A 27,809-nucleotide genomic window follows, 5' to 3' on the forward strand; every position below is an offset into this window, starting at 1 on the left:
TGAATTCCCAAGTTTATCAAGACATTTTGCAGGAGAATGTAAGGCTATCTGTCTGCCAATTGAAGCTCAACAGAAGTTGAGTGATGCAACAAGACAACGACAAGTGGCATGACCTCAAGAGAGAAGTTCACACCAGACATCCCCCAAAAATTGCTGAACTGATAAAGTTTTGTAAAGAGGAATGGTCCAAAATTCCTCCTGACCGTTGTGCAGGTCTGATCCGTAACCACAGAAAATGTTTGGTTGGGGTTACTGCTGCAAAAAGGAGGGTCAACCAGTTATTAAATCCAAATGTTCTCCTACTTTTCCACCTTGCACCCTGAATGTKTATAGTGTGTTCAACAAAGACATGAAAAAGTAGAATTGTTTGTGTGTTATTAGTTTAAGCAGACTGTGTTTGTCTATTGTTGTGACTTAGATGAAGATCAGATCAAATTTTATGACATATTTATGCAGAAATCCAGGTAATTCGAAAGGGTTCACATACTTTTTCTTGCCTCTGTATGAGTGTAAATTGGAAGAGTTCATCATTGTTAAAAAAMCCTTAACATTTTCATTCACAGACAACAAAACAGAATAGAGACTCAAGATACTGTATTTTTCACTTGTATGGGGAAAATATTGATAAAAAAGATTGTATATTTTGATCTTGAATTAAAAGGAATAAACTGGATATTGTGTTTGATTCATTCTGTTTTATTAATCAGTCTGGACCATGTGATTTTATTGAGCTGATCAAATATGATTGTTCCGTTGTTAACTCAATGACACGCACCCAAGCAAAACCGAACATCTGGCGACAACGTCATTCTGTGTCCTTACGCACTGGCAAGGGCACCGCCACACACTGCGCAAACAGTCTGCTTATGCATTGTGAAAATATACTGTGGACACACACACACACACAACCTGAGGAGTACAATGGAAAACAGGATTATGGAGTCAGCCAGCTAACTTGTTGAAACATTCTGATACATTTTTGTTTTGTAGAAATATAAGCTTGAAATGAGCATGGCCTAATTGATTTAAAAAACAAAAAGATATCTAAGATGAGCTTTTTTAATTAACCATAAAATCAAAGTTTTTTTTCTGGTTGCTTATCAAASTTAGTCTGCTAACTGATTAATCCTGCTTTGTAGTATACCCCTCTGGGCAAATGTGGGCCGATAGATATTGTGTAGGCCTACTGTACACACATTCTGACAGGCATCCACTGATGACACAGAMAAGCACAATGCACACACACAAGCATGTATCATTCATTCATAATTCCTCCATTCCACTCAATTAAACAAATGTCAGCTAGCAACCCTACCTACGCAACCGAAACATCCTGCAAAAACTGTTCAGACTTCCCCCAAACTCTGTGCATTCAGACCTTGTTCAGTGTGTGTGTGTGTGTGTGTTTGTCTACTTGTGTGTACTGTACGTGTATATGTATTAAAACTAAAGAAAACACACATGACCTTGTGGGAACATTGTCACAATGTGATTGTTCTACAATGGGTTGGTCAAAACAAGCATTGTGATTGGTTGAGACGCATTCTAAGTCATACTTTWAAAAAACTGTTTAGCACGGGTAAGCCCAGTGGTGGAAAAAGTACCCAGTTGTCATACGTGAGTAAAAGTAAAGATACCTTAATAGAAAGTGACTCAAGTAAAAGTGAAAGTCACCCAGTAAAACACTACTTGAGTAAAAGTCTAAAAGTACACTACAGTGCACTCGGAAAGAATTCAGACCCCATGACTTTTTACACATTTCGTTACATCACAGCCTTATTCTAAATTGGATAAAATAATTTTTGCCCCTCATCAATCTACACACAATACCCCATAATGGCAAAGCGAACACAGTTTAGACATTTTTGCAAATCTATAAAAAAAAATGTTTTACATAAGTTTCCAGACCCTTTGCTATGAGACTCGAAATTGAGCTCAGGTGCATCCTGTTTCCATTGATCATCCTTGAGATATTTCTACAACTTGAGTGGAGTCCACCTGTGGTAAATTCAATTGATTGGATATGATTTGGAAAGGCACACACCTGTCTATGTAAGGTCCCACATTTGACAGTGAAAGTCAGAGCAAAAACCAAGCCATGAGGTAGAAGGAAATGTCCGTAGAGCTCCGAGACAGGATTGTGTCGAGGCACAGATCTGGGGAAGGGTACCAAAAACTTTCTGCAGCATTGAAGGTYCCCAAGAACACAGTGGCCTCAATCATTCTTAAAATGGAAGAAGTTTAGAACTCACCAAGACTTTTCCTAGAGCTGGCCGCCCAGCCAAAGTGGGCAATCGGGGGAGAAGGGCCTTGGTGGTGACCAAGAACCCGATGGTCACTCTGACAGAGCTCCAGAGTTCCTCTGTGGAGATGAGAGAACCTTCCAAAAAGACAACCATCTCTGCAGCACGCCACCAATCAGGAATTTATGGTAGAGTGGCCAGACGGAAGCCACTCCTCAGTACAAGGCACATGACAGCTACTTGGAGTTTGCCAAAAGGCACTTAAAGGACTCAGGCCATGAGAAACAAGATTCTCTGGTCTGATAAAACCAAGATTGAACTATTTTGCCTGAATGCCAAGAGTCACATCTGGAGGAAACCTGGCACCATCCCTACGGTGAAGCATGGTGGTGGCAGCAACATGCTGTGGGGATTTTTTTCATCAGCATGGACTGGGAAACTAGTCAGGATCGAGGGAAAGATGAACGGAGCAAAGTACAGATAGATCCTTGAGGAAAACCTGCTCCAGAGCACTCAGGACCTCAGACTGGGGAGAAGGTTCACCTTCCGACAGGACAACAATCCTAAGCACACAGCCAAGACAACGCAGAAGTTTCGGGACAAGTCTCTGAATGTCCTTGAGTGGCCCAGCCAGGGCCACCCGATCGAACATCTCTGGAGAGACCTGAAAATAGCTGTGCAGAGACGCTCCCCATCCAACCTRACAGAGCTTGAGAGGATCTGCAGAAAAGAATGGGAGAAACTCCCCAAATACAGGTGTGCCAAGCTTGTATCATCATACCCAAGAAGACTCGAGGCTGTAATGACTGCCAAAAGTACTTCAACAAAGTACTGAGTAAAGGGTCTGAATACTTATGTAAATGTCATGTTTCAGTTTTGCTTTGTCATTATGGGCTATTGATGAGGAACAAAATGATTTTATMAATTTTAGAAGAAGGCTGTAATGTAACAAAATGTGGGAAAAGTCAAGGGGTCTGAACACTTTCCAAAGGCACTGTATATACCTCACTGTATAGTCTGTAGGTAAACAGGATGGGGCCAGTAACTCCTGTAAAAGTCAGCTTTATAGATGCACTATACAGAAATCGTTCCGCCATTTCCTGTTTGCTAAAATGCTAATAGTGTGCCTAATTTCAATTTATGTGACAAAACAAGCAAGTATTGTGTACATAAGAATTGTACCATCTAAACTGCTGTGAAATATAATTTCCATAAACAAAAATATTGTATTTTAAGGTGTTTGAAGCTGGTGTACAAAACGGAAAATTAAAAACTGGAAGCATAGAAATAGTGCACATGGAACCAATCTACTTCTTCTTAGACTTGCTTTCAATGAGAATGACAGTATAAGGGCGCAAGGCGAGACCCAGATGCAGACACGGGAGGCAGATGGTTAGTCTTGATATGTATTAAACAATCCAAAAGGGGCAGGCAAGAGAATGGTCGTGGACAGGCAAAAGGTCAAAACCAGTTCAGAGTCCTGGGGCTACAGAGTGGCAGGCAGGCTCGAGGTCAGGGCAGGCAGAATGGTCAGGCAGGCGGGTACAGAGACCAGAAAACAGGAAAGGGTCAAAAACCGGGAGGACTAGCAAAAAGAGAATAGAAGCAGGAGTACGGGAAAACACGCTGGTTGACTTGAAAAACATACCAGACGAACTGCCACAGAGAGACAGGAAACACAGGGATAAATACACCAGGGATAATAAGCGACACCTGGAGGGGGTGGAGACAATCACAAGACAGGTGAAACAGATCAGGGTGTGACAGACAGATCTATAACTCACATTTCTATGTGAATTTTGTCGGGTCGCCAAAAACATTACATATTACAGCTTTAAAAGTGAATCTACCGGCCTTATGTAGTATTCAGTCACGAAGATGCACAACGGGGGGAAAAAACACATGCATGCACACGTGCACACACACACATGCAAACACAGCTCTCCAACCCAAAGATGAACAGTCCTATTTCCATGGCAACTAAGGTTGTCTCGGGTGTGCTTTTCCCAGTGCACAGAAATACTATTTATTTTATATATTCAGTGCTCTTATTCAACTTTCCCTCTAATATTTGTCTGACCTCCAAGGGTCTTGCCCAATAATACCTTGTGTGTGTGACAGTAAACCTGACACCCTCTCTCTGGTGTAGTTTGGATTGTCCCCCATGAGATGTCGATGAGTGTCATTTCCTGTCAAGAACTCGTATATACCTCCTGCGCCTCGACCTGTTGCTTCGGCCTGTTGTTTCCAAAGTTTTACTTTGTTTTATTTACATTTTTTAAATATTTTTTTCTTAAAGGTTTGTGTCAACACCTGCTACCAACTAGCCAGCTAGCTAGCTAGCTAGGTTGCAATGGAGCACGCTTCGCTTGGAATAGCGAAGAAATGTTTCCAGCACTGTAGAAGCTGTGTTTATTACGCTCTTGTCCAATGAGTTCCAATGCGGCAATTGTTTGCTAGAGGAGGAGTACAGAATGAAGTGGCTATACTTAGCAAACAAAGCTCACGTCTGCGCGAACTTACGGGGAAAACGCAAATTGGAACTTTCTCATTCTTTACTCCTATGGCTGGACGCCACTCGGGCCTGTTTCCCCTCCTTGTCATCTCTAACTATCTGAATGCTCTGTGCTTCCTGGAACTTGCCTGCCAAGGAAGTCGTCTCCATCTGCTTCTCTTTCTCCATCTTGGAGAAAGTAGATGGAGAACAGCAGGAATGTTGTTCCAATTAGCTCTGGTCCCATGTCACAAGTCGCGGAAACCAAAGGCAGCGGCTTGCTGCTAAGTGGACAGGAGTGACTGCGAGAGGTTCTGAGCAGATTGACATAAGGAATAGCTTTACTGCACTGGTGCCTGATCTACCTGCACCTCCATCGCTGGGATTGCCTGTGTCTGTGACGGCGGTGCTGACTCCAACTACGCGGACTCCAACTACGCGGACTCCAACTACGCGGACTCCAACTACGCTGACTCCAACTACGCGGACTCCAACTACGCGGACTCCAACTACGCTGACTCCAACTACGCGGACTCCAACTACGCGGACTCCAACGTCCCTGACTCCAACTACGCGGACTCCAACTACGCGGACTCCAACGTCCCTGACTCCAACGTCCCTGACTCCAACGTCCCTGACTCCAACGTCCCTGACTCCAACTACGCTGACTCCAACTACGCTGACTCCAACTACGCTGACTCCAACTACGCTGACTCCAACTACGCTGACTCCAACGACCCTGACTCCAACGACCCTGACTCCAGCAACGGCTTCGTCGTGGAGTTCGGCTCTTATCCCTCTCCCTGGATCTGACTGCTGTGGGAGGTCTAAACATATCGCCAGGAGCAGCGGGCGTACGCTATCCTGCTTTACGTGGGCCCGTGAAAAGGTTCAACGAATTGTGTAAGGGGTAGGAATGGGCAGATTTCTCCATTCCCTTCTCCAGCCATTGTATTGGACACTTCAACAGTGAGAAATGTCTCAGTCACTGTGGCAAAAACGCTGTGCTGTCCAGGAGCACAAGTACAAGACATCAATAAGCTGCGCTAAAACATTTGAAACCAGTATTAGGAAATTGAGTCTATCATAGTTCATGTGGGATTCAATGACATTATGAAGGACAGCCCAGAACAGACGAAGATGGATTTTAAAGAATTGATTGCGTCACTGCTTGACACCAACAAATGCCCCATAATTGGCCCAGCGTCGTCCGGGTTAGGGGAGGGTTTGGCCGGTGGGGCTTTACTTGGCTCATCGCGCTCTAGCGACTCCTTGTGGCGGGCCGGGCACCTGCAAGCTGACGACGGTCATCAGTTTAACGGTGTTTCCTCCGACACATTGGTGTGGCTGGCTTCCGGGTTAAGCGAGGGGCTGTTAAGAAGCGCGGCTTGGCAGGTCATGTTTCGGAGGACGCATGACTCTACCTTTGCCTCTTCCGAGCCTGTTGGGGCGTAACAGCGATGAAACAAGACTGAAATTGGGGAGAAAAAGTTGGTAAAAACATTAACTCCTTGTCTGTTTTTCAGAACAGACTGCTCCTCTGCAGGGTCATTAGTTGTTCTCACTCCTCTCTATCCCTCCCTCTCTCCTTCCTCCTCCCCCTCTCTCAGGTACTTGTAGCATTGTCTCTCTCTCTCTCTGTGCCTTGTGTGTGTTCACAGACTGTGTGTGTGTGTGTGTGTGTGTTGTGTGTTGCTGTGTGTGTGTGTGTGTGTGTGTGTGTTGTGTGAGTGTGTGTGTGTGTGAGAGAGACCAGGTGACACTGGAAGCAGTTCAACAGCGTGTAATTAGCTCTGTGCTTATCTCTTCTCTTCCTCTCCCTGCTTAATCCCCAGGCCCCCTACATCCTACCATCCACCCCACCAACCAGTGACCCAGCCAAAACCACCCTCTAATCAACAACAGGCACAGAGCAGACACTTACCATGCTCTGTTATTCACCTCTGCTACTTGTTTGTGTTCTTTAAAGAGAAGGCCATGTGGTGCAGTGGGGTACATGCTAACGAGGCAGCTCTGGTCCCTTTGCCTCATGGCTCACTGGAGCGAATGTAACGGATGTGAAATGGCTAGCTAGTTAGCGGTGGTGCGCGACTAAAGTTATACTGTTAGACGAACACCTGCGCATCCCTCCGTCCCCGTCCCGTCCCGACACCGACTTCTGGTATTACGCAGCAGTTTTAGGAAGCCAAAATGGCATCCTAAGCAGAATATCTTATAAGACACTGGGTCCTTCTTGTATTGATTTTGCGCTGTAAACAAACTGGTCCATGGTCAGTGTTGATGTCAGGAGGTTAATGGAAAGGGTGAGAGCAAGGAGAGCTGACCTGAGATCAGCCCTGATGGGAGATGGCTGGCATCTTGGATGGCTTGACTCAGCAAAACATATGTCTGAAGAAAGAAAAGAGCACAATCCACTCTGCTTTTACCAATCATGTCAAATTGGGACAGAGACATTTCTATGCATTCAATAATAAATTGAGCCTTAGAACCAAATATTCTGGAGTGGATGTGATTTCCATAAGAGCACTGTGGTGAAGGGAAAACAATTATCTCGTAGAAACAGATTCTTTTTTTTTTTTTTTCAAGTGTCATGTTCCGGAGTCTTTTCATTTGGAGATGTGTTTCTTGTCTGATTGTTGTGGATGTGAATGGCTCTGGCTCTGGAACAGATGAAAATAAAACAGTATTTCATATTTCTGAGAGGATAGTCAAGTGACTAATTGTACAGAGCCCWCATTCAGCCAGGGCTTTTGATGTACAATACACTGAAGGAAAATCATCATTTGCCCAGTAATTTCCAGCGGAGGTGAAAAGAGGAGGCAGAGGGAAGAAAAGGAAGATAATTATGAAAATTGAGAGGGGGAGTCATTTGCATACCGAAACCGTTGTTTGCGTGTATCTTGACTGCAGTCAGACAAGAACCATCAGAGAAGAGAAGGAGCCAATGCAGCATGTTTGAAGCCATGTAACCACTAACAGAGGACCTGCCACTGATCCCCTACATTACCCCTGCTATCAGACTAGACATTCAAAATCAGATTCCAGATATTACAGACAGAGCAAGACAACACGAACATCCATCTTTTAATGGAAAAGGGCGTGTTTGGACTGAGGTTACCAATGAAACAATGTTAAGTGTGTGAATCAATTCAAACTCAGCAAATGAAGAATGCTTTATTTTTTAATTTATTTAAATTACAAGTAACTGGATGGACTCAAAAGGGTCATGTGTGTGTCAAGTATTTTATCAAAGCAGCTGTGTCTGTGTCTGTGTCAAGACAACACGAACATCCATCTTTTAATGGAAAAGGGCGTGTTTGGACTGAGGTTACCAATGAAACAATGTTAAGTGTGTGAATCAATTCAAACTCAGCAAATGAAGAATGCTTTATTTTTTAATTTATTTAAATTACAAGTAACTGGATGGACTCAAAAGGGTCATGTGTGTGTCAAGTATTTTATCAAAGCAGCTGTGTCTGTGTCTGTGTCTGTGTCTGGCTGTTACCAGCCTTTGTGTTTTGGGTCTGGTCTGGGTGCTCTAGGTTGGCGGCAGGGACACTCAGTTCTGATGGAGGTAAGCTGTATTACGGCTGAAGGGGACTAAGGGCTTTGTGTTTACAACACACATTGAGAGGCCTGATCATGCATACTCTACAGCAGTAGTCCCCAAACTTTTTTGGGCTTTGGGACACACCAATTCAGGTGTCTTTTGTGTCGCGACCCGCGATAATGTTTGAACGGTGAAAAAACATACACAGACCAAAGCATAAGTAGAAAATAAAATCTTGGCAGTGGAGAGAACATTTTTCCATTTTAATGTGGCAGTCAGCAGTTGAAACAATAACAAAGTGTTTTCCCTGCTACCTGTTTATGTAAAAAGCTGAGGTCTTTGTCCCCAATTTCACATACAGCGCTATGGAAGCAAGGACTGAAACTTTTTTAATCTATATAGTGTTTGTTTAGATTGACTTTGCTTACAAACATTTGAACTCAGTTGAACTAAGCTCATGATGCATTTATAAGTTTTATTCTTTAAGAATCAATGGGTGCACATCATTAATTTAATGAGTCCAAACAATGTATGTAGCTACTACAGATTGCCCCTTTCAAGCTAATTCTACACATTTTGTCATGGAGCTCAAATAAATGTTGCAATTTTTTCTGCAATTCAATACATTTTGCCATGGAGCTGAGAAAAGAATGTGCCATTTTTAAGCAAATTTTCTGCAATTCTACGCATTTTGACATGGCTAATGCTTATGCTATTAACATTCTAACAAAATCAATGGGGGCCTGATTGTCTAGCTTTAATTTTGTTGATTGTAAGTTCTCAAAGACTTTAGGCTATTATTAAAAAATATATGTAAGTCCATTATCTTTTTTAAATACTTTTCATTTGGTTTAAGTTGTTGAAGTTTACATTGAAAGCGTTTTTTTCCATCCCAAATTTAAATAAATTCAAATGTCATCCCGCAATCCACCTGGACCCATGCCGGGACGCACAGTTTGGGAACCATTGCTCTACAGTATGTCCCCCACCGACGCACCTCTGTCCCTGGCCTGTCAGCTTTATCCCTGGCCTGTCTGTAGGACAGTAATAGGGCTATGAGAAGACATTCCTCTCGCCTCTATTAAGTGACTGTAGTGACCTGAATGTGGGTCTTGAAATGATGTTGCTGCCCTCCCATGATGTAATACCCATCCAATTATAGAAACATACAGAGACACTCGTATCTCTCAGACATATCCTCTGGCTCCAGTGGTATTATTTCATTTTGGGGGAAATTGTTATTGAAAATAGTGTGCTTAGGTTGAGTTCACACCGTTTACATTTAGGAGAAGTGTATCTACTGTAACACTAAAACACCTGAATCCAGTTTAGAGTGGGAGAACGTTACAGTATTTGAGGAAAGTCAAAACATTGAATGAGGCATATGAGGGATTATATCACAGAGTCAAAGTCGACCTTCCTTCAAAACACACTGCATGGCACTGCGGCGCTCCAGTGAGCGGCACCCAGCGGCGGGAAGGGGGTGGATGTGTGTGCTGCGTACCTAATCCCTGTCGACTCGTCCTCAGCCCCCGCTGGGGACGATTATGTCTCATCGCAAAAAGCACTCCTGCRCAATCACACTGGCCTCTCTATCTCTCTCTCTCTCTCAGGACTGTCTCAAAACCTCTCTGTTCCCTTGTAAAATATTTTACAAGACAGAGACAAAAACACTTTTCATGTGTATTGTGAACGTGATCCCTTGCTGATCCATCAATTGACGTTTGTCTTTCTTTCTTTCTTGGATACATGTGTTGATAAGAAAGAGCCATAGAAAGAGAGAGAGAGACAATGARAGAGCCGAGTGTGTCTGAGAGAGAGAGAGAGAGAGTAGAAAGAGAGAGAGTCCCTCAGATTGGCGCGGTCCCTAATGAAGCCTACTTCCGTACTGCTGGGTGAGAATTCTAATGCAGGGTTGATAATCAAAAATGCATTGTCAGGGGTTACCAGCTAATGAGCAGAGCTGTATAATGAACACAATTATCTATGGAGCAAGGCATCTTTGAACACCTATATATTTAGTTATATATTTAGTTATCTCATGGTTGCCCCTCTCTGTGTCCACGCAAGCCGCTTGTCGACCTCATGTCAGGAGACGGGATCGGAATTTCGCAAATACGGGTGAGACTGTCACCCAGAGGAATGTAAAGAGATCGAGTTGGACAGCGGAGCACTGGGAAAGTGGGTCATTCTCATTGGGTGCTGAGCAGGGGGGGGGGGATGGAAGAGCGTGTGGTGAGTCTGTAGCAGAGTAGGCCTACAGAGAAAGAGTGTCACTCGAGAAAAGCTATTATAATCTCTTGACTCGTCACAATTACTTGGATGTTTTCCCTTCCATATATGTAAACATGACTCACGGCTATATCTGTGTACAGCTGCGACGAGGAGATTTAACCAAGGACTGGGGTCTTAACGCCTCTTAGCATTTCATATGTTTTGGTTTCTGTTGCATAGCAGTGCATATTTCACATAGTTGTCCACAGGTCTTTTGAAATGCAGTGGGCTAGGTCTTTTATATAAAGTAATTTGACATAATTATGTAGATCATACTCTACCACTACCTCTTATGTCCTCTTACTTGGGAGTATAATAGATGGAAGCACTAAACAGGATTCCGTTTCACATGTATGCCTTCCATGTAGTTTAAATGAATACATTAGGGAGAGGAGAGAAGGAAAGGAAGCTATTGAAGATGAAATTACACCACACCAAGGTTACACCACACCATGTTTGGTCGTTGTTTTGTTTTGGGGTTGTTTATGTTTGTTTGTGTTTATAATATATCCTTTGGCTCCAGTGACATTAGTTATATGCAGTACCAGTGAAATATTTGGACACACCTACTCTTTCAATTTTTACTATTTTCTACATTGTAGAATAATATTGAAGACATCAAAACTATGAAATAACACATATGGAATCTTGTAGTAACCAAAAAAGTGTGAAACAAATCAAAATATAGTTAATATTTGAGATTCTTCAAAGTAGCCACCCTTTGCCTTGATGACAGCTTTGCACACTCTTGGCATTCTCTCAACCAGCTTCATGAGTCACCTGGAAAGTATTTGAATTAACAAGTGTGCCTAGAAATCCGAAATGGATGACGTTGAGAGATAGATGGGAGGGGTTGAATGGAGCTGAAGGGTGGGAATAATAACAAGACAACAAATGTAAAACATACAGGGTCTGTAAAATGGATATAGGTTCAGAACGTTGGTGAAATAGCACAGTTACAAATAGAAATCAAACTGGATGGACATCAGAAATAGAGGAAGGACTAAAAACAAACAAAATATAACTATTGTCAAATATATTGTGTCTGTAAAAGGTGTATAAAATATATAAACTGAAGGTAGAAGCTTAAGTGTTATTGTTTATTAGTTTACTCCAATTGGGGGAAGGGTGGTAGGGTTTGCGGGGAATAATAAAGGTATATTCTAAATAAGTATGTATGTCTATATAGGTATGTGTATGTATATATGTGTACATGTATGCATGSGTGTATGTATATGGATATATTTACCCCAAAAATATATGGGGGACTGGAAATGACGCAGACAATTACATTGATGGAAGCAACATTCTTTCCGCAATATTAAGCTGATCCACCCCTAAGGAGAAAAAAAATAAATAAGTTAATTTGTGGAATTTCTGCCAAGAACAGCTCAAATAAGCAAAGAGAAACGACAGTCCATCATTACTTTAAGACATGAAGGTCAGTCAATTTGGAACATTTCAAGAACTTTGAAAGTTTCTTCAAGTGCAGTCGCAAAAACCATCAAGCACTATGATGAAACTGGCTCTCATGAGGACCGCCACAGGAAAGGAAGACCCAGAGTTACCTCTGCTGCAGAGGATGAGTTCATTAGTTACCAGCCTCAGAAATTGCAGCCCAAATAAATGCTTCACAGAGTTCAAGCCACAGACACATCTGAACATCAACTGTTCAGAGGAGACTGCGTGACTCAGGCCTTCATGGTTGAATTGCTGCAAAGGAACCACTACTAAAGGACACCAATAATAAGAAGAGACTTGCTTGGGCAGAGAAACACGAGCAATGGACATTAGACCAGTGTATATCTGTTCATTGGTCTGATGAGTCCAAATTTTAGATTTTTGGTTCCAACCACCGTGTCTTTGTGAGACGCAGAGTAGGTGAACAGATGATCTCTGCATGTGTGGTTCCCACGGTGAAGCATGGAGGAGGTGTGATGGTGTGGGTGTGCTTTGCTGGTGACACTGTCAGTGATTTATTTAGAATTCAAGGCACACTTAACCAGCATGATCTCCACAGAATTCTGTAGCGATATGCCATCCCATCTGTTTTGTGCTTAGTGGGACAATCATTTGTTTTTCAACAGGACAATGACCCAAAACGCACCTCCAGGCTGTGTAAGGGCTATTTGACCAAGAAGGAGAGTGATTGAGTACTGCATCAGATGACTTGGCCTCCAMAATCACCCGACCTCAACCCAATTGAGATGGTTTGGGATGAGTTGGACTGCAGATTGAAGGAAAGGCAGCCAACAAGTGCTCAGCATATGTGGGAACTCCTTCAAGACTGTTGGAAAAGCATTCTTCATGAAGCTAGTTGAGAGAATGCCAAGAGTGTGCAAAGCTGTCATCAAGGCAAAGGGTGGCTACTTTGAAGAATCTAAAATCTGTTTTGATTTGTTTAAAAAGGATCCGCCCCTTTTTTTTTCTCCAATTTTTGCATAAATTACATACCCAAATCTTACTGCTTGTAGCTAAGGATCTGAAGCAAGGACATACATATTCTTGATACCATTTGAAAAGAAACACTTTGAAGTTTGTGGAAATGTTAAATTAATGTAGGAGAATTAGATCTGTCAAAAGATAATACAAAGAAATGATGTATCAAGACTGCCCATGTGTCTAATTGGTTTATTAATACATTTAAATTCATGACTGTATACTCTCCTCAAACAATAGCATGGTATTATTTCATTGCAATACCTACTGTAAATTGGACAGTGCAGTTAGATTAACAAGATTTTTTTATTTTACCCCTTTTTCTCCCCAATTGGTAGTGTCTAGTGTCTTATCGCTGCACCACCCGTACGGACTCGGGAGAGAGCTATGTGTCCTCCGAAACACAACCCAACCAAGCCGCACTGCTTCTTGACACAACGCACATCCAACCCGGAAGCCAGCCGCACCAATGTGTCGGAGGAAACACMGTACACCTAGCGACCTGGTCAGCATGCACTGCGCCCGGCCCGCCACAGGAGTTGCTAGTGCGCGATGAGACAAGGATATCTCTGCCGGCCAAACCCTCCCTAACCCGGACGACGCTGGGCCAATTGTGCACTGCCCCAAGAGCCTCCCGGTCGAGGCAGAACCTGGACTCGAACCCAGAATCTCTGGTGGCACAGCTAGCACTGCGATGCAGTGCCTTAGACCACTGCGCCACCCGGGAGGTAGATTAACAAGAATGTAAGCTGTCTGCCAATATCAGATATGTCTATGTCCTGGGAAATTTCTTGTTACTTACAACCTCATGCTAATCACATTAGCCTACGTTCGCTCAACCGTCCCGTGGGGAACCTACCGATCCCATAGAACAGGGGTGGGCAACTCCAGTCTTCGAGGGCCTGATTGGTGTCACACTTTTTCTCCATCCCTAGCAAACACAGCTCATTAATCAAATTGCATTATAAACTGAAGATCATGATTAGGTGTGTGGAGTCAGGTGTGTTAGCTGGGGCAAAATCAGTGACATCAATTAGGCCCTGGAGGACTGAAATTGCCTACCGGTGCTGTAGAGGTTTTAACACTTTTTTGGTTACTACATGATTCCACATGTCATTTCATAGTTTTGATCTCTTCACTACTATTCTACAATGTAGAAAATAGTAAAACTAAAGAAAAACCCTTGAATGAGTAGGTGTGTCCAAACTTTTGACTGGTACTGTATATACATATACAGTTGAAGTCGGAAGTTTACATACACCTTAGCCAAATACATTTAAACTCAGTTTTTCACAATTCCTGACATTTAATCCAAGTAGAAATTCCCTGTCTTAGGTCAGTTAGGATCACCACTTTATTTTAAGAATGTGAAATGTGAGAATAACAGTAGAGAATGATTTATTTCAGCTTTTATTTCCTTCATCACATTCCCAGTGGGTCAGAAGTTTACATACACTCAATTMGTATTTGGTAGCATTGCCTTTAAATTGTTTAACTTGGGTCAAATGTTTCGGGTAGCCTTCCACAAGCGTCCCACAATAAGTTGGGTGAATTTTGGCCCATTCCTCCTGACAGAGCTGGTGTAACTGAGTCAGGGTTGTAGGACTCCATCGCACGCACTTTTTCAGTTCTGCCCACAAATGTTCTATAGGATTGAGGTCAGGGCTTTGTGATGGCCCTTGCAAACCGTTGACTTTGTTGTCCTTAAGCCATTTTGTCACAACTTTGGAAGTATGCTTGGGTCAATGTCCAGTTGGAAGACCCATTTGCGACCATGCTTTAACTTCCTGACTAATGTCTTGAGATGTTGCTTCAATACATCCACATAATTTTCCTACCTCATGATGCATCTATTTTGTGAGAGTGCACCAGTCCCTCCTGCAGCAAAGCATCCCCACAACATGATGCTGCCACCCCGTGCTTCACGGTTGGGATGGTGTTCTTCGGCTTGCAAGCCCTCCCTTTTTCCTCCAAACATAACAATGGTCATTATGGGCAAACAGTTCTATTTTTGTTTCATCAGACAGAGGACATTTCTCCAAAAAGTACTATCTTTTTCCCATGTACAGTTGCAAACCATAGTCTGGCTTTTTTTATGCCGGTTTTGGAGCAGTGGCTTCTTCCTTGCTGAGCGACCTTTCAGGTTATGTCGATTAGGTGTCATTTTTACTGTGGCTATAGAGACTTTTGTGCCTATTTCCTCCAGCATCTTTCACCAGGTCCTTTGCTGTTGTTCTGAGATTGAATTTGCACTTCTCGCACCAAAATCGTTCATCTCTAGGAGACAGAACGTGTCTCCTTCCTGAGCGGTATGATGGCTGCGTGGTCCCATGTTGTTTATACTTGCGTACTATTGTTTGTACACATGACGTGGTACCTTCAGGCGTTTGGAAATTGCTCCCAAGGATGAACCAGACTTGTGGAGGTCTCCCAAAATTCTGAGGTCTTGGCTGATTTCTTTAGATTTTCCCATGATGTCAAGCAAAGAGGCACTGAGTTTGAAGCTAGGCCTTGAAATACATCCACAGGTACAATTCCAATTGACTTAAATGATGTCAATTAGCCTATCAGAAGCATCTAAAGCATGACAAAAATTTTCTGGAATTTTCCAAGCTGTTTAGGGCACAGTCAATTTAGTGTATGTAAACTTCTGACCCACTGGAATTGTGATACAGTGAATTATAAGTGAAATATTCTGTCTGTAAACAATTGTTGGAAAAATTACTTGTGTCTTGCAAAGCAATGTCTAACCGACTTGCCAAAACTATAGTTTGTTAACAAGAAATTTGTGGAGTGGTTGAAAAATGTGTTTTATTGACTTCAATCTAAGTGTATGTAAACTTCCAACTTCAACTGTWCATACATATATATTTATACACACACAGTACCAGTCAAAAGTTGACACACCTACTCATTACAAGGTTTTTATTTATTTGTACTATTTTCTAGTTGTATAGATTCTGTTGTATCATATTGTTATGATAGTAAAAAGATAGTACTGTAAGATATCATATTTTATATTGCACATGAAATCAAACTCCTGTTCTGCAATTGTAAATGTTTTTTAATCTTTCCTCGCTTGGCAGATATTCATGAGGTGTGTGTGTGCATGTGTCCATCAGTGGACCATGTCAGTCTGTCCTTGCCTTGCCAAACGCGTCCTGTTGCGACCACGACAGGTGCTCATGAATATGAACCAGCCAGCCAACCTTTTAAGGCAGTGGTGTATTAATCATACCCAAATGCCTACTATAATAATGATGGGCCCAATGGTCACCTTCACCTGAATATTCATGACAAATGTCATCATATCCTTTCATTCTAAAATAGAGAATACACTGATGCCTAATGTTTTGGTGTGGTCTTTGTGGTTTCTCTTCAGGGGCTGTGCTGTATTCATGCCCATTCTGTCATATTCTCCAAACTGACAGCAGGCGAGTGTGATTTCCATTGTGACAGTCAGGCAGAGACGAGACGAGACGAGACAGAGACAGAGACAGAGACAGAGACAGAGACAGAGACAGAGACAGAGACAGAGACAGAGACAGAGAGAGAACCATTAGTCTCCTTGTATTAGTGAGGGTTAGTGATGGAAGCTGTCACAGTTGTTATAGAGAATGGTTGTTCTCTGCAGCCAAACACAATAATATCATACTGGTGTCATTTACCAGCTGCGTGACAACTATGAGCGTGGCACACAAGGCTATTATGATAATGTAGCAATTTTCATACATACTGCGTGCTATTTGCACTTTGGGAATTCAGAAACCATGTGTCAATCCACTCACTTTTGGCAAGAAGCTTTCAGATTTGTAGGCTTATATAGGGGTGCTTGTACATGCATTCAGCTATTATGATCCATAAAGCCTCACCATCTCCAAATGTCCATTCCATACCAGATTAGAGTTTCCCAGAATATACACTACATGACCATTCGTATGCGGACACCATGCTCGTTGTTACATCTCATTCCAGAATCATGGGCATTAATATGGAGTTTGGCCGCCCTTTGCTGCTATAACAGCCTCCAATCTTCTGAGAAGGCTTTCCACTAGATGTTGGAACATTGCTGCGGGGAATTTCTTCCATTCAGCCACAAGAGCATTAGGTAGGTCGGGCACTGATGTTTGGGCGATTAGGCCTGGCTCATAGTCAGCGTTCCAATTCATCCCAAAGGTGTTCGATGGGRTTGAGGTCAGGGCTCTGTGCAGGCCAGTCAAGTTCTTCCACACCGATCTCAACAAAACATTTCTGTATGGACATTCTAGATGATTCTGTGCTTCCAACTTTGTGGCAACATTTTTGGGAAGGCCCTTTCCTGTTTCAGCATGACAATGCCACTGTGCACAAAGCGATTTGTGCACAGTGGCATTGTCATGCTGAAACAGGAAAGGGCCTTCCCAAAAATGTTGCCACAAAGTTGGAAGCACAGAATCATCTAGAATGTCATTGTATGCTGTAGCGTTAAGATTTCCCTTCACTGGAACTAAGACACCCAGCCCAAACCATGAAAAACAGACCCAGACCATTGTTCCGCCTCCACCAAACTGTACAGTTGGCACTATGCATTGGGGCAGGTAGCGTTCTCCTGGCATCCTCCAAACCCAGATTCGTCCGTCGGACTGCCAGATTAGTGAAGTGTGATTCATCACGCCAGTGAACGTGTTTCCACTGCTCCAGAGTCAAATGTCATCAAGCTTTACACCCCTCCAGCCGACACTTGGCATTGCGCATTCTAATCTATAGGCTTGTGTGCGGCTGTTCGGCCATGGAAACCCATCTCATGATGCTCCTGACGAACAGTTCTCTTGTAATGACGTTGCTTCCAGAGGCAGTTTGGAACTCAATTGTGAGTGTTGCAACCTAGGACAGACGATTTTTACACACTAGTCGCTTCAGCACTCGGCGGTCCCGTTCTGTGAGCCGGTGTGGCCTACCACTTTGCGGCTGAGYCGTTCTTGCTCCTAGACGTTTCCACTTCACAATAACAGCACTTACAGTTGACCAGGGCAGTTCTAGCTAGGCAGAATGAATGACGAATTGACTGAACTGACTTTTTGGAAAGGTGGCATCCTATGATGGTGCCACATTGGAAGTCACTGAGCTCTTCAGTAAGGCTATTCTAGTGCCATTGTTTGTCTATGRAGATTGTGTGGCTGAGTGCTCGATTTTATACACTGTCAGCAACGGGTGTGGCTGAAATAGCCGAATCCACTAATTTGAAGGGGTATCCACATATTTTTGTATATATAGTGTTTATATAAATAACACTCACATCTCCGTTCCCAATGTCTCCTCTCAGTCCTTGTAGCTGGGACACATCAGGGTGGTATTACTCATCCACTCCAGCTCTGAGAAAATTACACTTTCAGGCTCTACCAGAAGACTGTAGCCTACTTGCGTCATACTGCATCATGCTGTATTTACACCCGATGGGTAAAAGAAATACATTCAGCTTGCAGCCTAGTTGCTGGACTGGTTTGGGGCTGTTCCTTTAACTGTTCATCCCCCACTCACCTCCTCACAACCTGCTTGGTTTTAATCACCCTGAGAGATTCCGCACTGACATAACAATTGTTTCACTCACCTTCTCACAAATGAAGAAGGACATGTTGGGAGAGAAACGCGAGAGAAGGAAAGAGTGAGGGGAWCAAGACGTCACATGACACGCTTGGCTTTAACTCGTCCCTGTCCAATGACATCTCTTAACCAACCCCGAGCGAACAGGGAGCCCGTCCAACGTTCTCCCTCTCTTGGTAACTAATCTATCCACAACACACAACCCGAGGCAGGGAGGAAGCTGTATAGCCTACGACCTGGAGAGAAAGAGATAGCGCTACCGGAGAGGAGACGGATCTCTGAACCTTCTATCAATTTTCTCTCTCTCTCCCCACCCCACTCTTCGGGTCTGGATCGATATTCCCGTCGGGGGATCGGTTGGAGTTGAAGGCACTCAAAACCGAGACTTGTCGACCTTTCCTGGATATAAGAACGTGCGCGGGGCGCGAGGACGAGCCGGCGGTGAACCAGTGTACCCTTGTCTACCCTCTCTCGGCCCGCGCTCTACCCGATAAATCCACTTGTTACAGCGCGCTTTAAGAACCCACTTGGACCAACCAGACGAGATAAATTGCGTGCTTATAAGGATGGTCTTATGAAACTTTACCAACTAGGTTATTCCAAGTAGCACCATTTAGCGACATTACGGGTAACTTACAGTCCAGATAGGCTAGGTGTTTACGGTAAGAAATCTCAACGAAGAAATCCGAGTATTCAAATCGCTAGTTCCGTCCTCATGATCTCAACATTTTACAGCCGGAGAAGCTCCTGGCGGTTTACGTCACTGGTAACGAGTCTAGACAAACTCTGGTGATTTTTAGTGACTTCGACATACAAGGATATACGAATTCAGTTCTGCGGCTAAATTAGTGACTCACGGACATATGGTCTGTAGGCGCAGGTGATTTAGTGCCAAAACAACACCGCTTCTCCAGAGCGCGTTCTCCCAGGGAGAGATTGGATAGAGCGGTCAGAGTCTGAGGAATGCGGGCACTGTTTCCCTGGATCTCCACCTCACCTGCGGAGACTCTCCGCTGCACACACCAAAGTAAGTAGCGGACTCGTACGGGGTATTATTGACTCAACACTCACTTTTATCTTTGCCTTCTTGACACACTCCATTTCTTCCTTGTGCGTCATTGTCTTTTACACGGGTCTGTAGCTAAATTGCGTTGTTCTCATGGTCGTTTGCGAACCGTTCACATAGTCTACATTTGCATGATTGAACGTTATGGTAGCCTATCGTTACATTGGTCTGTGATTTAAAATCTGGTATTTTACTCCCCTTCCCAGTTGAACGTTGACCGGGTGACGCAAGCGGTCATGTTGAGGCAAATCCTGCTGAATTCCACCAACGCACCGGACTTCGACTTAGGTCTGGCCCATCAGACGCACGCGTCTGGGTCCGTGAACGCATCTAACGGCTCGGTGAGCATGGCGGGCCTTCTCAGGCCCACGGATAACAGGGGTGGACTGCGGGAGGGCGGAGAGCTGAACAAACCAGACCTGGCAACCTACGTGGTGATCTGTCTGGTTCTGTTTCTGCTCGTGCTGCTCATCGTCTTCTTCATCAACTGTCAGCTGAGGACCTCCTTTTTCGCCTCCATGCCCTATGATAGGTCTCTCAGAGAGGCCCGGACATCCTACAAGTAGAACCCGTTACCCCATCGGGTGGTAATGTTTGTACCAGGACTGGGTAACTTGTGTTATCGAATGTAGTCATGGAGGAATTTACGATTTTTGCCAACTGCATGGTCCAAACGCTGTGCGTAACCAACCGTTAAGTGTTCATTTGGCACAATGAGATAGAGGCCTATTACGCACCATGTTTCAAACTGGACTAATGTCATTATGTGCATATAAATGTTTATGTTTGTTTGTATATACAACATTTTGTATAACTGCGCTGTAATGAATTTGCGCTCTTATGTAGGCCTGTTGTGTAATTCTGCTGCTTAAAGTTTCATTCCTTGTCCTGTGTAAAACCATGATTAAATCTATATGATAAATATATGAACATTTACATTTACATTTAAGTCATTTAGCAGACGCTCTTATCCAGAGCGACTTACAAATTGGTGCATTCACCTTATGATATCCATATGGTGATGATGATAATGTGATGGGATGAAACGGATTGATAGTTGAATGTCCCAGAGACAATGCGAGGTTTCATGACTGCAATTCTTGCTGATCACGTGCTTTCTTTTAGGTTTTTTGTAATTTATCCTTCACTCACACACGAGCGTAATTTCCCGCGGAATGAATGGCTTAACGCTGATATAAATCGCCCAAGCCAAATTTGTTATCTTTTGGTTTTACACCGAGGTAAAATGTGTTTTATATTGGATATTTGGTTTTCCAAGCATGCCATGACTGACAATTGGACATTTTGAATCAGGGGAGACCTTTTTTTGGTCTGGAATTTGTGAGAGAAGAGAAATAGATTCGGATTTCAATCTTCAATAGCTCTTATTCAAAGCAGTGCCATGAACATGAGATATTCTGAATCGACACCTTTATTTTTTTATTTTTATTATTATTCTGATTTCAATAGCTCATAAACTAAACCTACCACCACTATGGAAATGATATATTCTCAATCAGGGGAGGATRGAGAACAATCCACACCTTAACATTTTTCAATTTCTGAGAAAATTCATATCTTATTTAATAGCCCTTAAGCCAAACCTTCCATCACTATAAAAATGATACACTGAGTATACCAAACATTAGGAACWCCTTCCTAGTATTGAGTTGCACCCCCCTTTTGCCCTCAGAACAGCCTCAATTCGTAGGGGCATGGACTCTACGAGGTGTCGAAAGCGTTCAACCGGGATACACTCGGGGAAAATGTTTAGCGTAAAAAATACAGCAGCGTTGMAGTTCTTGACAGACAAACTGGTGCGCCTGACACCTACTACCATACCCCGTTCAAAGGAACTTAAATATKTTGTCCTGCCCATTTCACCCTCTGAATGGCACACATACACAATCCATGTCTCAATTGTCTCAATGCTTAAAAATCCTTATTTAACTTGTCTCCTCCCCTTCAWATACACTGATTGAWGTGGATTTAACAAGTGACATCAATAAGGGATCATAGCTTTCAACTGGATTCACCTTGATCAGTCTATGTCATGGAAGGAGCAGGTTTTCTTAATGTTTTGTACACTCAGTGTATAGTCCGAGTTAGGATGGAGAACAATCAACACCTTTTATTTTTTCCATAAAAAATTATTACACCATTGATTATTCTATAGCTCTTAAACCAAGCCTTCCATCAGCTATTGAAGATTGAAATCCGAATAAAAAACATAAAATAAAACATTCAACATTCAACAAAGGTGTGGATTGTTCTCATCCTCCCCCGAGACTGTTATTCGTTAATTAACCACTAAGGGGTAGCCTAACGCTGGTGATTAGTCTTTCTCCTTGAAATCTAAGTAAAATTGGAACATAATTATAACCTGAATCAAATCAGCAAGTTTATAAGGAGACATGTATTTACCATCTCACAGTGAAATTAATTGGTAGATTTGTTCTGTGGTTGTGTCTAGTTGTGTTCTAAAGGGATCTTGTCATAGTGAAGGATTTTGGAGCTGAGCTGGAGTTGTGTTGGACCGAGTAAAATATGACCCCAAAAATATAGCGGAGGGGGTATTCTGAAATTATAGGCTACTTTTCTCAAATCTACATTTCAATTTTTCCCTTTTTATTAAGCAAGAGGTTATTCATTTGTTTTGCATCATTCTACTACACATGTGATTGTGGTGCACATTTATCAAATTTACAAGAATGACTTAAGGCCCTTCGACCCATCCATCTGTCATATCTCTCAGGTAATAGTTCTAGTGCGCATGGTCCTCCCCCACCCGTTCCAACTTGTTATGGCAGGAAGAAGCCTACCGTGGAAGGGTTTGAACGTTGTCACTCGGGAAAGTTAACTTGTTCCAGTAATGGAAAAGAATTTGAGATGACTGTAATAATGGAGTCAACAGCGATATAACAAAGAACAACTTGTCTTATAGAAAAAATCTTGTGGAAGTAGGAAGAACCGTATCTTTTTTTTTGTACCGAGTTTTAGCCTAGCTAGCTAGCATTACATTAGCCATCAGTCACTACCGCACAGACACTCAGGGAGGCACGCAATGGTTTTTGAGGGGGGATTACGGACGACTCTCCTTGCAACGAAAATTGCACAACATTTGTTGTAATGGTAAAGTTTTGTATGTTCCAACAACAAAGAGTCGTCAAGAGTAGCTACAATACGTTTTATTTCCACTGTTTGGGGGTACTTTGAATTTCCCTCCTTTTTCAATCCCAGGCGGATGAAAAGGGGTTTGGGGTTGTCTAGCACCAGTTAACTAGCCATTTGCTAATAGTTGTAGTCAGTTCTCAAGGGTACTTAGCTATACATTTTTTTTTTCGTCGGAAAGGACAACTTTTGATAACTTTGTATCGAGGCAAAATCGGGATATCACCGGGTGTGTTTGTGGATTTATTTTTGTTCTCCCTTTGAGGAAATTATCTCTACACAATGGATCCTAATTCAGGGAATTCTGCCTCTGCTCCCAAAAGCAAGAAGGACAAGAAAGAAAAGAAAAACTATGAAGATGGAGACGGCAAAAAGAAATTTGTAYGTATTCATTAAATATTTCACTGATTGTGAGTTAACTAATAATGCACTCCTGAGTTCAATGTTACTTGGGAACTCTGAGTTGCTACTTTCTGGTAGAACAAGTGGCAGAAGTTGTCTGAACGTTACCACTTAGATATCTACCTAACAAACCTGTTTGTTTATTTCATTTGCAGCCAGTTATTTTACAACATTCAGTGTGTTTTCGGACTACTCTGAAATCTGCAAGGCCAATGTCAATCGTGTTAACGTTACGTGTTTTGTGAAAAAATGAGGAAGTAACTAGCTAGCTATCCTCATGTTAAAACTCTGAAGTGTTGCAACGAGTTTGACAATGTAGCAAACGGCTTGACTCGCGGTTTGGCAACAGTAACTGTAGCAAATTAGCTAGCTAGTGTTTGTTTTGGAGATGGTTCGGGTTTTCCACAGGTTGCTGTCTCCGGATTGAACCTGGGTAAAGTTATCGTTTGAAGTACAGTACACATGTAATAAATGCCTTTCTCCACTTTCCCACGTAGGCAAAMATTTGCATGGTCTCCCTTGCGGGCTAGTATTCAGAAATGAAATTTACACATCAATGACAAAATAAACTAATATGAATGGGAAATGGATTTAAATAATATGCTACTTTGCATCGTAGAGTAAAACACTGACATGTGGCACATCACACCGATTTGAAGTAGTCGCGTGGATGGCGATAGTGACGTCATAGCCATTTAGTACCCATGGCAAGAATGGGGGATTCAGTGTGATATCTAGAAGAGAGAGCACGGGGAGTCACCCGTAATTGCGTGTCATCATGGAGGGTAACGTGTCATTTAACCCCTGGCTAGTCTAGCAACAGTTGGAAACTGATATTCCACAGACAAATGGTAACCATAGAGGCCCAAATACACACCTGGTCAACGAGCACAGCTCCCCACCCTATCACATGCTTTTGTAAGATCCCAACCCCCCTCCACCCTCTCTCGAAAGCCCTTCAGTCTCCCCGTTCTGAAGGTGCCAGTGACAGATGTTCTCTGCCCAGGCGTCCTGCCATGCTCRCTAGAGCAGATGTTTGCAACTTGAATGATTTGGCCAGGTTCCATGTGTAGGCTATGTGATCTGGTTTGCATTATCTTGATATAGGCCTAGGCTATATCACCATTGGCGATTAGTGTTTTCCACTAGCGTCAGCTATAGAGCTGGTTAGACGCTACCCTTTCAGCCAGGTACTTTTCCCACTTAAATTAACTAGGCTACTTTTTWAAATATATTTTTTCTTACAATTCTCAAGTCAGAAAAAAAGTCTGCCGAGCACTCTCCCGCTAGATGCATATTCTAGCGATCTATTGATAGGATGGTCGCCTGTTAGTCACAAAGTGAGCAATGACAAGGAAAAACTGCTGGTTTGACAGTCTGCTGTCTGTCCCGCCTCCCGGTGTGTGTTGTACTCTGTGGTTGCAGTCACATTTTAAATATATAGGTCCAGGGCTTGACATTATCTTTTCTAGCCACTTGGGCAAGTGGGACAGAGTTTGTTTTTTTACTTGTCACTTGTCCCCCAAAAAGAAATGGTCTGTAACACCATGGGCAAAAAAGGTGACTGAATGCAAGGAACTACTTCACAAAATACATATTATTATCACTGGTGTTGACAATGGAAGGCTGCTGGTCTCTGATCCCATGTAGTATATCTCCTGCTGTGTGGCCTTGAGCAAGGCACTTAACCCCCCACAAAGTAAAATACTGCACCGATAGGCTACAGTATAAAACATGTGGTCTGTCAACCCTCCCCCCATCTGGAGAGCTACTTGGTGTGCAGGCTTTTGATCCAACCCTGCTCAAACACACCAGTCAGCCTCTTTTTTTTCCTTCTTTTTTTTATACAATGTGAGGTTTTCTGGCAGGGCTGAGGACTGTTATCTATTTAGTCTGTTGTATGCTATATCAATATTTTACCTTCTGCGCAATGTCTCTAGCTCTCTTTCCTCTGGCAACAGCACACACCATGACTTTTCCAGGATTTTCATTGCTGACCAAAAATGAGCTATAACTGGGCAAATAGAGTGCATTCAGAAATTATTCAGACCCCTTGACTTTTTCCACATTTTGTTACGTTAGTGTTATTCTGAAATGGATGCCTCAATCTACACAATACTAAATGACAAAGAAACCGTTTTTTAAAAAACATTTTGAAAATGTTTATATATATATATATATATAAAATCACATTTTACATATCTATTCAGACCCTTTACTCAGTACTTTTGAAGCTCCTTTGGCAGTGATTTCAGTTCGTCTTCTTGGCTATGACGCTACAAGCTTGGCACACCTGTATTTGGGGAGTTTCTCCCATTCTTCTCTGCAGATCCTCTTAAAAGCTCTGTCAGGTTGGATGGGGAGCGTCGCTGCACAGCTATTTTCAGGTCTCTCCAGAGATGTTCGAGCGGGTTCAAGTCCGGGTTCTGGCTTGGCCACTCAAGGACATTCAGAGACTTGTCCCGAAGCCACTTTTGGTTGTGTTGGCTGTGTGCTGCTTAGGGTAGTTGTCCTGTTTGAAGGTGAACCTTTGCCCCAGTCTGAGGTCGTGAGTGCTCTGGAGCAGGTTTTGATCAAGGATCTCTCTGTACTTTGTTTCGTTCATCTTTCTCTCAATCCTGACTAGTTTCCCAGTCCCTGCCTCTAAAAAACATCCCACAGCATGATGCTGCCACCACCATGCTTCATTGTAGGGATGGTGCCACGTTTCCTCCAAATGTGACGCTTGGCATTCAGGCCAAAGAGTTCAATCTTGGTTTCATCAGACCAGAGAATCTTGTTTCTCGTGGTCTGAGAGTCCTTTAGGTGCCATTTGGCAAACTCCAAACGGGCTGTCGTACCTTTTATTGAGGAATGTCTCCCTCTCTGGTGGCTTCTACCTCGGGTTCAAATCCTCAGAGCTCCCTGAGAGACCGGCCCATTCAACATCATCAGCTGTCATCGTAGGCAGCTCTATGGTGAGAAACATCTCGGCCCCCAAGGTTAAAACCCTGTGCTACCCAGGAGCATGAGTACAGGACATAACAAGGCTGCTTTAGACCTGTCTCTTATACACATCTAGATGTGTATAAGAGACAGAGACTGGCCCATTCAACATCATCAGCTGTCATCGTAGGCAGCTCTATGGTGAGAAACATCTCTGCCCCGAAGGTTAAAACCCTGTGCTACCCAGGAGCACGAGTACAGGACATAACAAGGCTGCTTCCGACTGTTCTACCACAGATGCCAGGAGCTGACACTGTCGTAGTCCATGTGGGGTCAAATGATATCAGGAGGGCTAGCTCGGAACATTTAAAAATGGATTTTAAAGAACTGATTTTAGCATTAAGACTCCAAAAAATGGCCAATAATTTCAGGTCCAGTACCATCGTTGGGCCGTGGGTGTGAAAGATTCAGCAGACTGCTGGCATTACACATTTGGCTAAAAGATTACTGTAGCTCTGTTGGAGTCACTTTTATTGATAACTTTGACACCTTCTGGAAACAGAAGATACTCGACAGGAATGACGGAGTCCATCCAAATCATCTTGGCTCCTGGACCCTGTCCACGCWTTTCAAGGCTGCGTTGAAACAATGACTGGTAAATKATCCAAGACCAGCTCAGTTAATCCCTACCATTGTGACAATTCGTCGTCATAATGCTGCATCAAATCTACATGATCTTAGGGGTATTGGCAAACACAATGTAAGTCATTTGGTTTATGTACCCCTAATTGCACCGAATACATCTGTTTACCCTACAGCTATTGTAAGCAGTAATCATAAGCCTATAAACCAGAGTTACACTGTTAGCACTGAGGCGGTGTGCAATAGTAGGAAGACCACTTTATGCAGCTCACCCTGCACTATCAGCKCCAATGTAAATAACATGAGTAAGTCTACCTCTGACAAGCTTCCCAGTAAAGCATTAAAAACAATCAAGCAACCCAGAAAAGTGCCAAAGATAGGCTACATATGTTAATATGGGCTAAGAATCAAGGTCCATGAAGTCAATAACTTGCTTGTAACAGATGACATTCATATTCTGACTTTCTCTGAAACTCACTTAGATAATTCCTTTGATGACAGTGGTATTACTACATGGTTATAACATCTACCGAAAARACAGAAATGCCAACATAGGCGGTGTTGCGGTCTATATTCAGAACCACATTCCTGTAAAGCTTAGAGATGATCAAATGTTATACTGTTGAAGTAATATGGCTACAGGTTCATCTGCCTCACCTAAAGCCCATTATTGTGGGAAGCTGCTATAGACCACCAAGTGCTAACAGTCAGATTCTGGATAATGTGTAAAATGCTCGATAATATATGTGATATCAACAGAGAAGTATGTTTTCTGGGTGTTTTTTAAATATTGGCTGGCTATCATCAAGCTGCCCACTCAGGAAAAAACTTCAAAATGTAACTTGTGGCTGCAACCTGGATCCGGTTGTCAGTCAACCTACCAAGGTAGTTACAAACAGCACAGGAATTAAATCATCAACATGTATTGGTCACATCTTTACTAATTTTGCAGATATTTGCTTTAAAGCAGTATCCAAATCCATAGGATGTAGTGATCACAATATAATAACCATATCTAGGAAA

At 42.9% G+C, this 27,809-nt stretch overlaps 2 protein-coding genes and 1 pseudogene across 2 annotated transcripts in view; all 3 read left to right on the forward strand.

Moving 5' to 3' along the window:
* The window catches only part of LOC111964785 (short transient receptor potential channel 7-like), a 71,793-nt pseudogene extending 65,161 nt beyond the window's left edge, over positions 1-6,632 (forward strand).
* Positions 6,633-18,593: 11,961 nt separating this feature from the next.
* On the forward strand, positions 18,594-20,578 carry LOC112081101 (small integral membrane protein 32-like). The gene is made up of 2 exons (XM_070443825.1): positions 18,594-19,607; positions 19,853-20,578. The coding sequence occupies exon 2, from the start codon at positions 19,883-19,885 to the stop codon at positions 20,210-20,212; it is 330 nt and encodes a 109-aa protein (XP_070299926.1). The 5' UTR covers positions 18,594-19,607; positions 19,853-19,882; the 3' UTR covers positions 20,213-20,578.
* A 1,850-nt stretch (positions 20,579-22,428) lies between these two features.
* Positions 22,429-27,809, forward strand: part of LOC111964786 (protein diaphanous homolog 1-like) — a 132,973-nt gene continuing 127,592 nt past the window's right edge. Inside the window, 1 exon segment of the mRNA XM_070443844.1 lies at positions 22,429-23,198. Coding sequence (XP_070299945.1) covers positions 23,100-23,198 — 99 coding nt within the window. The 5' untranslated portion in view covers positions 22,429-23,099.

The sequence above is a fragment of the Salvelinus sp. IW2-2015 genome, linkage group LG6.1, assembly GCF_002910315.2.
Source record: "Salvelinus sp. IW2-2015 linkage group LG6.1, ASM291031v2, whole genome shotgun sequence".
NCBI classification, from domain to species: Eukaryota; Metazoa; Chordata; class Actinopteri; order Salmoniformes; family Salmonidae; genus Salvelinus; species Salvelinus sp. IW2-2015.